The following is a 14,018-nucleotide window of genomic DNA, read 5'->3' as shown; positions in this document are numbered from 1 at the left end:
TGTGACATTTTATTGTTAAAAACCTCACCCAGACTAAAGCTTGCTATCAACGTGTTTTTCAAAAGAACATGAAATTTGGAAACACAGTATTTTTTTCTTTTTAATGCCACCTAAGCCAAGGTGCTTAGGAGCTGGGAATTAAGAGAGCTTCCTGTTGCAATAAATCACTGGGAAGAAGACATATAAAAAGAACACTGAAATAAAGGAGTTCCTTGTAAATATGTAAATGATACAAGGTTTATTTTAACTAATTCCTACTCTTGCCAAGTGGTTTTTTTTCCCTAAGAACCTAATTAGCATACTTATAAGTTGAAATAAAGCACTCTCAGTGTGCACCAACAGTAAAGATGAATTCATCAATTTACCATAAAAATTTACAACTTGTTAACCAGACTGTACTTCTCCCCTGCAAAAACAAACACAGGATGAGCGTTTTGGAATGTTCATTTGTTAATAAAGCTATGATTGCAAGACTGTTACCTGCCTTTTGAACTGTCTCATTCAAGCGCGCAACACATCAATGCATTGTCTGGCATTACAGAAGCCAAAGTCTTCTATAAACATCAGCCAGGCTGGTTCCTCCCACACTAATTATGACAGCTTGACAAGAAGTGATGATGAAACCACATAAATATGCCACTTTCTCACAAGCTTTTAAAAGGGGCCGTGGGGGTGGGGGAAGCCCACCACCCAGGATGAAAATCCTGTTTCCTCACCTTGATAAAAATTAGAAAGAAAGAATAAGCATCATTTAATAGAAGAGGTCAAAGCTGAGACTTGATTCAACACAGTTGCCACATTCAACCACATCAACTTGTCACATCCCACAAAATAAGCAAGGCTGAGTGAGCTGTGAGAGCCTTCAGATGGCAAAGGAACGAAGTACTGCAAGGAGCTGTCAATCAGTAGGTGGCACTCTTCAAACTCTGACAGTGGGAAGCCAAGTACCAGCACAAGTGAGGACACATAACACAGCAAAGTCTGGATCTTTAGCAGAAATATCAACAAGAAGTATTGAACAATTTTAACCATAACTGATACCCATGTGGAATGCAATGGTTTAATTTCAATAATACAAGGATTGCTGTATGTATGTAATCTCTTAAAGGAATGTTCCTAAACATTGTAATTTTTGAGTGCTGTAAATATTCTGGATGAACACTAGTGTGTACTAGTGTACTAAAACCAGTAACTCAAGAAATTATCCATTACATCTGCAGGATACTTTCAGTGCACTCTTGTAGCTAATTACGTAGACATAAGCAAACTAGTCAATGATAACAACAAAGCCTAGCATTGTTACAATAAACAGAATAGATAACTAAATCTTTTGGAACAATATATGATTGTCATTTCTGTGATATTTGCTGGTGAGGATGTGGCCCATGCACCAAAAGATTGAATTGTTTTTAGAGTTCAAAGCAACACAAGGTATAACAAAAATTAAAACATTGCTCCATGAAACAGGTGACAGATTTTCAATTCCTGCAAATAGCTTTTCTTTATTTAACAATTACAGGTGCTTTTTTTTGTATTTTGCTCATCTGATAAAACAGTAAAGAGCAGATTTAGTAACAAAGTACAAGTACAGGCACTTGTAATTGAAACAGCCAGCAGAGGGAGTATAAAAACAAAATAATAAAACCCAGACAGCCCTTTTTATATATTTTTTTTTACTTTTGATCTTAGCTTTCTTTTAGAATATAATAGTGCCCAAAATGCAAAAATCAGAATATTCTACAAAACACTGTATTTTAAAAGTATTAAATATGACTTGAAACTAAGATACTTTTTAAAAGTAGCATTACAAAAAAGCTCATATTAGCCTCACCAAACTGAAATAGGATTTTAATGATGGATAAGGTTAACATCGACCAACAAGCTGCATAAGCCATTTCCAAGTTATAAATCCATGCATACACAGACTCTCATTCTTATTTTCCAAATCTAAAATTAAATTCATGACTTAAGAATATTGAGAGAATGTTTAGGTATAACCTATTTGTAAAAGAATACAGCACAAAATATTAAAACTGAAAAAAAGGTACTGTGATACTGTTGTACTGCCTGTACAACAGAAGATTTAAAAGCAAGGAGGCCAAGCATATGCCCTAGACTATTAGTGGAAGTGAAAGTTTACATGACTGTTTCAAAGTCAAGTCACTAAGTCTTGTATATGTTGAAATAAAAATTCATTTCTACACATTCAGGTTTTTACCATGTCCAGCTGATGAGTATGGCTTAAACACAACCAAAAGGAAGGACATGAACGGGATGATTGGAGCTGCCAGCCTTGTATTAGAATTTTAAAGAAGCTGCCATCCTCCTCACACAAGTAACAAAAAGAAAACATCTCCCAACTCACCTACACTATCCCACTGTGCAAAATCACACCTTCCACAGTCCATTTCACACAAGCAGCAAGCTTACTGAGTTAACAGTGAAGGCGTTACCTCCTCTCTCAAGGCCTAAGAGCACTAGGTACCCCCGAACCATCAGGCAAACATGGGCTGCAGAGCTGAGGACTCAAAGGGACAGAGGATTAGTTATTTCAAATGTAGACTGCATTCTGTGTAGACAGCCAGTTATAAAAATACTTGACTCGGACAAACAAGCCCTTCTTCACTGTGAACTGACTTTGCATGGACAGTTTCCATTCCTTTTCCATGCCATTCCTTGCTCTCTGCCCATTGTATTGGTCCATTATCCCCTAAATATAAGGGCAGGCAGTGCTTCAGACCAGGATACATGGTGTTCCTGTACATTAATGCAAAATGTGGTATTACGAAACACCAGTCCTGATGGGAGCTGCTGAATGACAACACTTATCATAACTATACACTCCTTTAGTGACGATTTTGCTTTCAATTAATGCAGAACCAGAATCCCTGGAGTGAAAACCAGAGATAATTCCATTTTCTACATTAGCATCTAAATTTTACTGGGGTTTAACTGTATTTAACTGTAAAACCAAACCCTATCTACCTTTACACATGGGATTCATGCTGAAGATCAGCATTTGGCTTACAAAAACCCTGATTGCAAGTAATGAATACACAGAGCAGGAAAAAACGTGTCAAGCCAAGATTAACTCTGCCATTAGCGCAGGTAACAGGAATATTTTTAAGTTTATTTAAACTTTAGTTGCTATTTCCTTCCACAGCTACAGATCTTACCACAGCTAATCTTTCTTAGAGTACTACTCAATCGGAAAGTCTTAGCATCTGGCACATGAAGGTGCAGCATAAACTTACTGCATCACAAAAAAAAAGTCAGATAAAAGGTAACTGTTTAAAATATTAATATACCGATAATACTCTGACAAGCAGAAAGCTCCCATACTGTAAAATACTCATACCTGTCAGTAGACTCACAGGACACAGATAAAATATACTACCCATGCAGCTTAAGAGACCTTGAGTATAGAAGGAACATGGGATGCTCCCCTGAAAGTAAGATATTTCACAGAAACTTGGAATACCTGGCAGCTTGCAGTATCCTAAATATGGTAGAACTCCACTGGAGAATTGATTCAGGCTGTTAGCTACTAAAAGTTTCTCATAAGACTATCCTATGCACCAAGTTATTGATTTTAAACAGTCAAGAAAAACAACACACACCACATAAAGTTCATGTAAGCTTCTGCAGCCCAGTCCAGTGCTTTATTAGGAATCTTAAAAACAAGAATAGCCAGATATGGCACAAGCAAATTATTGCAGAACACAACATTTTAATAATATCAAGAACCTGCTAAAAAAATCCTGACTGGGGAGCATGCAAGTCAAAAGACCTCAGAGGAGACAGAGAAATGCATCTCTGATGATTTCACTGTTTTACAATGTTGAGGATTCTATTAAGTCACTCTTAAATCTCCCCTCCAAAAGAGCTCGTGTCAATTCTCTTCCCTACAGAACTCCTGTTTCCCTGTAAAAATATGTAGACTTTTTGTCTTTAAAGTCAAACAGTGTATATATATGTATGATTTAGAAACTAAAACACAATTCAAGAAACAAAAGCTATGAGATACAGCACTCTGCCTTCACTGTTCTACGTGATCTCATCCTCTTCAAAACAATAGTAGCCTTCTGGTTGCACTGTAACCAGGACTGTGCACAGTACTCCAAACAGTTGGACAAGTGCTCTTTGCAGTAGCTACACTGGAACTGAATAGCATCTTGTTTGACTTCCCTCCACTCCTTTTTTTCAGCCTGGTTTCCGAAGGAAATCAGACATGCAATCACTCGGGAAGTGTATGCATATGTATATAACCACACACGTGGATATCTATCCGTCTGACCTCACCAATACTTTTTGAGCCCATTGGTCAGTTTCAATCACATTCAAAAAAGGAGAAAGATATCAGTCATTTAGGTTCCTGAAAGTTTCATGATAGCAGGCTGCAGAGCACAGAAAAGTGTCTCCACAGCAAGAGAGGCTGCATGTCGGCTTAGATGTCAGTAAACTCACAAGGGAAAGAACCATTCTGCTCCTTTCCTGCCTGCAGGAAAATCTGCAGTCAGGGGTCACGATCAGTCAGTGATGACCAGGTTTCTTCTGTTCAAGTGTTCATAAAACAGCTTAAGTTGGAATTCACCATTGCTTTTAAAATGGTGTTTTGAACAGAGCTGATGTTTTCCATGTCATTTTTTCTTGGTCTAGGCACAGGAGAGAATTGCCCTACATGACACACACTCCCTGACTTGGTCCCTTGGTCCCAAAAACATTTATGTTAAAACATCAGAGTTGCACCACACACACGACAGCATCCTACTGCTCTCAAACACAGAGAAAACAAAAACTGGAAGAGTTTAGGATTCTCTTCAGGCCTCAAAACTAAACAAGTATGTGGCTCTGTAACATTATCAACTATTGAATATAGTTTCAAAAAGACAGTGCATTAAATATATAGTCATCTTTATTCACCTCTACCATAGAACAGAGAAAGTACTACAATACTACAATGCTTGCAGGCTATTGTGCTAAAGACAGCTAGCTGTAAGGAAATAAGACACATAATGGGGTTACAGCTGACATCTCTACAGTTATTCTCACATCCCCCCAAAAATACATACATGTATCAACTATGTACTCTTCGCCTGTATCAAAAAAGCCACCTAATATAAGTAAGCTAACAGATTAAAATGCAAGTTTAGGGACATCTTAAGGCTATGATTTAAGAAACTGTCACCAAAAAAAAAAAAAAAAAAAACCAACTAAAAAACAGCCAACAAAGAAATAACCACAGCTGACTGAAGACACCCAAAGCATCAAAACACTAGGCGAGCAGAAAAAAAAAAGTTTCTAATAAAAAAAAAATAATAATGTATTTCAGCCCTGATACACGCTCCGCTTGGAAACTGATCAACCCCATGACCAAACCGAACCCCGGCACGGCGGGGCGCTGGGGGTTGCGGGCTGGGGTGACGGCACGGGCAGCCCGGCCCCGGGAGGTCTCAGCCCGAAGCCCCGGGGGCTCCGGAGGCGCCCGCCCGGCGGGGCGCGGTGTGTCAGCGCAACGCCTCGGAGCGGGGAAGGCGGCAGCGGCAGGATCGGGGCGAGACACCCGCGGGGGAGCCGGGCCGCGTCCCTGTGAACGGGGAGCCTCTGCCCTTTGAAACCCACCGCTCCATCTCACAAGACCTCGGCGGCTGGGCCGGCCAGCGGCCCCCGGCACCGCCGGGCTCCCCCGTCCACTGGCCAAGCCCCGCGTCGAGGGACCGAGCGGCTGCTCCTGGCCCGCTCCCGGCACGGGCCGAGCGCGGCCCCGCGCCCTTCCCCCGCCGCTGGTCTCGGTGGGAACCGGCCAGGGTTCGGCCGGCAGCGGCTCGCTGCGGAGCGCCCGCCACGGAGCACCTCAATGTCCCCTTTATTCCGCCCTCCCCGGCAGCCGGTCCCTGTCCCCGTTACAGCGCCAGCCCCGCCAAGCAAGGAGCACATGTTTCCTCTCCGGCTCCTCGCCCGCCTTGCGATGAGCCACGGGCAAGGGAAGGAGGCACCCGGCACCAAAGCCGGATCAGAAACACGGGATTTGCACGCGTGTGGCGGATCTAACAGGGGATGCCGAAAGGAGCGATACGTTACACCCTTTTCGGTCCTCCACCGCCGCTTTTCTGTCAACTGTCGATACAGTAATGCTTCCTCATTGCTACTTCAAGTAAGTAGCGGGGGGGCGGGGGGGTAGTCTCCATTCCCCTACGTATCGTTCCTGAGCAAATTAAGCATGCACCACGTAGAAGCCTGACACATATACGTGGAGTTGTCTGATCTCGAAAGGATGCCGAAATCCCCGAAGCGTTAACAGCCAGCTCCCACAAAGAGCACTCGGTTACACCGAGCATCCCCTTTGTCCGTGCATCCTCAATACACACCCGGCCGCTCCTCCATGCGTCCACGCACGCCCCACGTATACGGCCCCTTTGTGTCTTCGCCTCCCCCCCACTCACAAAGAAATGCCCCTTCCCCAAGGCATGCACCCAGCCTCGGGCACGGCTCTTCGCCTCCCGCCGAGACACGCGCGACCCGCCGCTGGGCGCAGCGCTCCAGTACCTACTTGTGTTCAAGAAACAGTCCGTAAACCTCCTAAAGCAGCTTGCAGAATTAGATCCATCTTCCATGTCTGGCCCTAGAAGCAAGGGAGACGAGAAGGAGAAGAAGGCGTCTCTCTGCCGCTGCTGCCGCCTAGGAGTCCTGCTCCCGCCGGGGCCGTCGCCTCCTCGGATCCCGTCGCCGCGGGCTGCTGCTGCTGCAGCACCGAGGGAATTGCAGGACCACGGGAGAGAGGCGGCTGGCGAGAGGAGGAGCCGGGAGTGGTGCTGCCGGGGGCCGCCGGCTGCGGAACGGAGCAGCAAGCCCTGGATGGAGGAAGAACAGAAGAGTCTCCTCCTGCCGCTGCCGCCTGGATGGGCGATCAAGTGAGCTGCTGCTGCTGCTGCTCCGCCAACATCTCTTCCTCCTCCTCCTCCTGCCGCTCTCGCTGCCTCTCCTCCTCCTTCCCTCCCTTGGAGACTTGTGAGGTTAAAGGAAGACGAGGAGGGGAAACGAGGAGGCGGCGGCAAGAAGTAAAAAGAAGATGGAGAAGCGGAGGAAAAGGAGGGGACTGAAGCGAGGAAAGGAGCCGCTGCCGCTCTGGGGACGATGCTGGCGGAGGCGGCGGAGGAGGCTGTCCCTGCAGCGCGGCTCCTGCTGCTGCTGGTGGTTGTTAGGAGGAGAGAGAGAGAGCTGCAGGCAGCCGAGCCACCTCCAGGAGCGGGGGGAGGAGGAGGAGAACCGCCGCTGCCTCCACCTCCGCCGCTCTGGCCATGGGAGTGGAGCGGGCGGCTGCCGGAGCCGGGCTTTTCCCCGGGTGCTGCAGCCAGGGGGGCCGAGGGGCGGGATAAGATCCGCTTCTCCGGGTTGGACATGCTTCCGCTCTTCCCTCCCTTTCGCGGTAGTTTAAGGCAGGACGTCTAGGAGAGAGACCGGAGTAAAGCGAAAGGGGAAGCCGAAAAAGGACGGAGCCGAAGAAGGGGCGCCCGCGGTTCGGTCCTGCGTTCCCTCCAGCACCCCCCGGGCAGTGCTTCCTCCGCACCCCGGCTCCCCGCCCTCACAAAATCCTCACATTTCCGTTCCCCCTTTAGGCCGGAGGGGACAGGGCGCTACTGACCGCCGAGCGGTTCCGATCCCCTTTTAAAGTCCGCTTTTCCTCATGCTCCCACCTCGCATTCAAAGCAAGAAAACGGCAACAACCTGTATTTTCTTCGAGCGAGGCAAATATTGCCCCGTATGTGCGTGCTCGTCTGCAAAGAGGCAGATAAAATCACTGCAGTGCCGCTTCCAGTACCAGCCCCGGCCGCCGGAAAACGCCCACTGGCGGAGCCAGCGCTTCCCAGGCTGCCTCCCTGCCTCCCGCTCCCCGGCGCGCACAGGAGCCGCGGCACAGCGGTTACCTAAAGGGAACGCGGGGAGAGGCACGAGAAAAAGACCCTCCCTATGCGGCCGCGTTGCTTTAAACAGCTGTTTCCAGCCGCCGAGAGCAAAAGGCAGGCGCCCTGCGGCGCCCAGGACGGAGATTCCAGGGAGCTGCCCCTCCGGGCTGTGGGGCACCGGGCCCCCGGTCCTATACAGAGATGCACAGTCCCTCCGCGATGCCCCGCACCGCACGTGTTTGCTGCGGCCCCCCTCTGCCCCGCCCCCCACACACGCACACACACTTACCACAGTTGCAACCACCCGCCCCTCTGCCCCAGCCCTCCGCGCAGCCCGGCTGCCCGAGGGGCTCCCTCAGACCTCGCCTCAGGCGCGGCGCGGCCGCCGCCGGCCTTGTTCCACCGGCACAGGCGACGCCGCTCACTAGCGAGCCTGTCGCACCGGCCAGCCACCGCCCCGACTCCGTGGCGGGGTCCCCGGGCAGGCGGGGGTCCCATCCGCAGCCTCCAGGCGGTCGCGCTCCCCTCGAAGGAGCGTCCCGCCGCCGCCCCTTCGGCCACCGCCTCGCCACCCCGCCCCGCCAGCGCGGCCGCAGCCCGCCCGTCCCGGCGGCACGGAGCCTCGGCGGGCCGCGCTGCGGAGTCCCTCCGCGGGGCAGCCGCCGGGGGAACGCCCGGCCAAGGGAAGCCCGAGGACGGGCTCGGAACGGAGCGGGGCCGAGGGCTGCGCTGGAAGCCCCCGCCCCTCATATTTCGTTTTCGCCCCGAACTCGCTCTGCCCGGTGCGCCAGCCGACGCCGAGAGGCGGGCGGGGAGGCCCGAGCCCACCGCGGCTCACCTGCGGCAGCCGGCAGGGGCGGGGGCGGCACCGCCCGCCGGCGCGGGGCTCCCCTCAGCCCGGCCCGCCGCTTCCTCCGGGACGAGGCCGCCGGGGAGCCGCTGCCCCGCGCCGCCTGCCAGCTTAACGGAAGCCCGGGGCCGCGGGCAGCCCGCCGCCGCCCTGCCCTCCCGGGACAGGCGCTCCCTCGCCCCACAGCCCCGCCAGCGCCGTTAGCCGCCCGGCATGGTTCCTGTCCCGGGCGGCTCGTGGAGGCCGTGGAGCTCCTGCCCTCGCCCTGAGGCGGCGGCGCTCACCCAGGCGGGGCCCGCCCTGCCCTGCCCTCGCCTTCCTTCGCCCGGCGGGCAGCTGCCGGGCAGCGGGGCTCCCCCCGCCCCCAGAGGGGCGCTGAGGCTCGGAGCCCGGTACCCGAGCGCCGGGCTGGCGGCTCCCTCGGGGCAGCCTGGGCGCCAGCCGCCAGCGCGCAGGGAGCCTCCGGTGCGGGGCCGGCACACGCCGCCGTGCCAGCCCGCCGCGGGGGGACGTCCCGGCCGGGGCTTCTTCTCTTCGAACACCTGGCCGGGGCGGGGGGCACCGCGCCTCGCAGGTAGCCAGCCGGCTCTCCCGGCCGCCAGCGGGCGGAGAAGCGGCCGTCGCTGCGGTGCCCGCCCGGCCGGGGCCGTCGCCGTGTCCGTGGCGGCAGATTTTGTTGCGGGGCGGCGGGGACCGGCTCCGGGGCGGCGGGGAGACGCCGCCCGGCAGCGCGGGGCTGCCCCGCTCGGGGGGGCGGCCGCAGGCGCCGCGGAAACGGTCGCGGACAGCCGCGGAGAAGGCGTTTGTTTCGGTGCTGTCAGCGGGGCACCCGCAACGCGAGCGATTCTGTTTTCCTCCGCTCCCCGCCGGGAGCCAGAGCCCGGCGCCGTGCGCTGTGCCTCCTGGTGCTGCCGTGGCCGGTCCGCGGTCCCGGGATCCTCGCCGAGCCGCCGCAATACTCCCTGTGCCGTTCGAAATCAGGGTCGCTCTTTCCGAATTTCGACTCCTGCTTTGAAAAAGATATCAACCTCCTCTTTTGGTTTTTATTTTAGATCCTTCGAGTATTTCACATCTATCATTTCAGGATTTCTTTTAACGCTAGAATACACACGAACTCCTGTCAAAGTTAGAGTCTTCATGTATCCCTGAATCTGGAAGGCTGCAGAATAAGATGTTCCTCTGAAAATAACAACGCTTTCACGTTAAAGTGCCTTTTCAGCCGGTTGAATGTTCTGTAACAGTGAGAAACAATCCACAGAGTTTGCAAAAGGTTAAAACGCCAAAGGAGATTAAAAGACTCTCATTAAACAAACAAAACGCATAAAACCAAATAAAAACCTCAGAGAGGACAAGTTTTACTAAACTGTTTTCTTCTGCGTGGCTCTTAAAAACCTGCTGTTGCCTAAATATCCTGAACAAAAATAAAGAAAACTGCATCTGCTTTTGTGATCCATTTCTTTCGGGATATTTGACTTGATCAGAACAGTTTGATAACTTCTGTTTCATACATCTATTTGTATGAGATGGTTTTATTTCCTTAAGTCCACATATACTTCACATATAGGGCTCTTCTCTCACAACTACTGCAGGATGACTAAAGATCCAGCAAATATTTATAAATTCTCTGAGAGAAAACTGAGCTAATGGAAACAAAACTTTAGTGAACTGTGTTTTGTTGTTGCAGCCTACTTGTTTAGCAGTTAACAACTTCTTGGTAGAAAATCTTTTATACTAAAATTTCTAAATTGAAAGAAAGAATCAGACTGAAATGACTGACAAAAAGCAAGAGCTATTTACCTGAAAAAATGAAGGCTGCTCTTTTAGACAGTTTAGTCCCAAATTGTTCTGTCAATATCAAGAGTAAATTACTGAAACTTTACATCGCCAGTTTATAATTGTAGAAATCTTGTTTGACTATGCTAATATATGCTAAATACCTCAACTGCTGTTCATCCAAACTACAGTTGTTCAAATATCACTGCCTGAAACTGGATAACTGTGTATTTATACAAGGAAGGTGAATTGTGCATATATAAATATGTATATGTATATTCAACAAACCAGGCAAAATACACTTCGATTTTTAAGAAATCATCAGATAATCTAGACAAGCAGCTTTCAGGTTAAGGGTTATTTACAAACTGTTAATTTGGTGATTATTCATTAGCCACCGGCAATTCATACCTGATTGGTCACCTGCTTCTTGGCTGGGCAAGCAAAACCAATTACAGAAGAAAAGTTAGATGACAGTGAAAATTGATTTTCAAGCTCTCTACCTGTACGTTTGTAAAATATACTGATCTGTGGACAAGTCAAATATGCTTGGTGGTCATCTGAATACCTGGGGATAAATAAGTGATGAATCACATTTGCTTGTTCCCCGATGTATCTGTCAATCTGGGCTTCATTGCTTAGTCAGCATGACAGTTTCAATTGCCACAGAGCAATGATGTCATTGCTGCCAATATGGTACTAACCATACACTCACATCATTTACCAGGAAATCCTCCCCCACTGTAATAGGAATTTTTGATGTGAAACAGTGAGGTTTGCCACATCATCCTAAAAAAAACTAATTAAAACCTCTGAAACGCAAAGAAACATATTAAAATACCCTGATGCATCCATTTCCATCAGATGCAAGGTTTCTGGTATGAATACACTGTGTCAGTGCAATGATGAGCAAAAGTTTTTAGTTTTATTTGCACGGATAAATGCGATTTCACAAGAGTACCCACTGAAGCCATCAGGAGGTCTAGCATGCATCGTACTTACAAGAACAGGCCTGGTTTGAAAGCAGAAAGTAAGCCTGTTTGACAATAATCTGGCAATATTAATCAAAATAGTTGAAGGAAAACATTGTGGGGAAAAAGTAAAATCAAGTTATAACAACAGTTGTTTGGTATTAAATACAGCTTAAAACCAAACACCTGTTCTTTCCCAATTCTATCTGCTACATTTTAAAAGTGACAGTGACTCATCTTTTATCTGGTCCCACTCTTCTGCCTGGTAAATCCTCTTATCTCACACATTATCCTTATATCCTAAGAGTCCCCTCTATGATGAATGATCAATTGCTAAGGGAAAAAAAAAAGTAATAAAACAGATTATGGGGAAAGCGATTTTAGAAAAATGTCAGATGACGGCAGTAGAGGACCTAATGGAACCAATCACCTGAATGAAGGTGAGGCAGGAGCAGCCACAAAGAAATGCAGAAAAGGCAACCTGCTGGAAAGGTGGGGCGGGGGGAAGCATAAGGATAAATGCAGCTAAAACCCAAGCTCTAGAGTTGAGTAAATGTAGCCTCAAATTAAAGCCTTTATGGAAAAGTCCTGTAAGATCATTTAGCAGAAAATCACTAGAGAAAAAAAAAATGCAATTATTTTTATTAACTTGCACAAAATACAGTAATTATTACTCAGGTACTGAATTGCTATCAGAAATTGGAAATCTACAGAAAATACATTGTTTCCTAAAGCCTTATTCTATAAACACTTAAGAGTCATTTATAGAAAACCCTACTTCATAATAAGGGATTCTTTTTACAAAGGATTATTCTTAAAGACTGTGCACATGCAAGGAGTAAGTGTGTTTAAAGGGTATGTATCAGCCATTTTCTTTGATTTCCACAAACACTTTTACAAGTCACCTCTTTTCCACAAGAATATTAACTGCAAGTGTTGATAACACGCAAACACATGCCAGCAGCCATCTTGAAAGTGGTTTTGGGAATTACCTAGTCCAGATGCAGAAGAAATATGTGAGATCCAAAATGAACTGCAACTCGTTCAGCAAATCAAAACAACACTTTTTTTTCTAAGGAGTCCAGGTCTGTTCAAAGATAACTGACATACAGAAAAAGAAGAAAAAAAATAAAGGGTAAATAAATATATTGTTCGCTTTTATAAGTTTGTTCAGCTCTGCATATGTCACCTCACCTTCTGCTCTGCAAGGTGACAGCTGAAAAGTTATGTGACTGGAACTATAAATAATAAAAGTTTCTCTAGAAGTGCTATACTATGTGGTGTATGATGGTGGGTACATTAATAAACTTGTGAAGACCATGTCTCTCGCAGGCAATTTTTTCCTTTTAGAAATACACAAAACTACACAAGGTTTCCAGTATTATTTTTCAGGGGAAAATTGCAGTTCTTCATGCGAAGAAGATATCACATATGCAAGGGTAGGACTTTTTTAATCTTAAAATTTCAGGTAGACACATTGCTACATATTACATTGTAATTAAAAGCAAAATACATTTAACCTAAAAACTCCACAAAACTAGTATGTACAAAGGAAAATTTTTACAATAATTGTATTTAGATTTGTTTCCTATAAAGAAATAGGAAAGAAGCTAAAGAAAACATCTTTTAGATGATGACATCTACCATTTTGTGCTGTCCTATGCAGCACAAAGATTAGTTATTTACTGGTTTTATTTAAAAGGTGTTCAGAAAAGGAAATGGCTGTTTGGGCTTAAGTTTCTTTTGTTAAAGTAGAGGACCCCCCTCCAGAGAAACTGTCCTCTCAATAAAGTAAAACTCCAACAGCAGCTCTCTTTACTGAGATGCTATATTATAAACCCAAAGCATCATAAACACTGTAAGCTCTTTGATACAAAGACCATCTTTTGAATCATATCCAGCACAACTGGATGCTGGCCTGGGACCAGCGCCTCTTAGGTAGTAATGAGACACAGCAAACAACGTAACAGTTGGCATGGTAGGCAACAGCACTGTTGTTACCCAATGCTATTGGAATAGCCATTTTTATTGCAAGAAAAATAAGTAGGGTTATCAGGATTTTTGTAATTTTATCTTTCACGATGAAATCTCAAGTTAATTTGTCACAGAAGAACACTTATAATTTGCTTTCTGCTAGAGGCAAATAATTACGTTATTTCAATTCTGTGTTCAATTGGAACATAGAAATTCTGACCTTTACATGGATGAAAGTTGCTTTATATGTAACAGATTTAAAGACAAATCCAAAAGAAAAAGTTAATACTGACTTATCTTTTACTCCTTCACCATGAGTTGTGCAGCTTGCTAGCATGTAGCACAGACCCATAGGCTGCTATTGTCACAATGGAGATGGCCAGCTTTCCCCCATAACTCTCTCTTGCAACCCCCTTCTTCACTTTTCCAAATCCTCCAACCACTAGAAACAAGCAGACTCTTCCCCAACATGGTTTTCATAGTTCATGAGCAATCCTACTGCCCTATCACTGCCAAATTCTAGGATGGAACTAGGAATCTCAGATC

At 47.2% G+C, this 14,018-nt stretch overlaps 1 protein-coding gene and 1 long non-coding RNA gene across 2 annotated transcripts in view; both read right to left on the bottom strand.

Moving 5' to 3' along the window:
• PDE10A (phosphodiesterase 10A) overlaps positions 1-7,810 on the bottom strand; it is a 194,381-nt gene extending 186,571 nt beyond the window's left edge. The window contains exon 1 of the mRNA XM_005443108.4: positions 6,551-7,810. Coding sequence (XP_005443165.2) covers positions 6,551-7,400 — 850 coding nt within the window. The 5' untranslated portion in view covers positions 7,401-7,810. The remainder of the gene's footprint in view (positions 1-6,550) is intronic.
• A 1,987-nt stretch (positions 7,811-9,797) lies between these two features.
• The window catches only part of LOC114016881 (uncharacterized), a 188,842-nt gene continuing 184,621 nt past the window's right edge, over positions 9,798-14,018 (bottom strand). Inside the window, exons 2-3 of the long non-coding RNA XR_008732826.1 lie at positions 12,491-12,599; positions 9,798-9,986 (exon numbers count right to left, since the gene is read on the bottom strand). This is a non-coding gene — a long non-coding RNA (uncharacterized LOC114016881). The remainder of the gene's footprint in view (positions 9,987-12,490; positions 12,600-14,018) is intronic.

This window comes from Falco cherrug, chromosome 6 (genome assembly GCF_023634085.1).
Source record: "Falco cherrug isolate bFalChe1 chromosome 6, bFalChe1.pri, whole genome shotgun sequence".
Classification (NCBI taxonomy): domain Eukaryota; kingdom Metazoa; phylum Chordata; class Aves; order Falconiformes; family Falconidae; genus Falco; species Falco cherrug.
The sequence above is the reverse complement of the archived record's forward strand: the minus strand, read 5'-3'. Positions and strand labels throughout refer to the sequence as shown.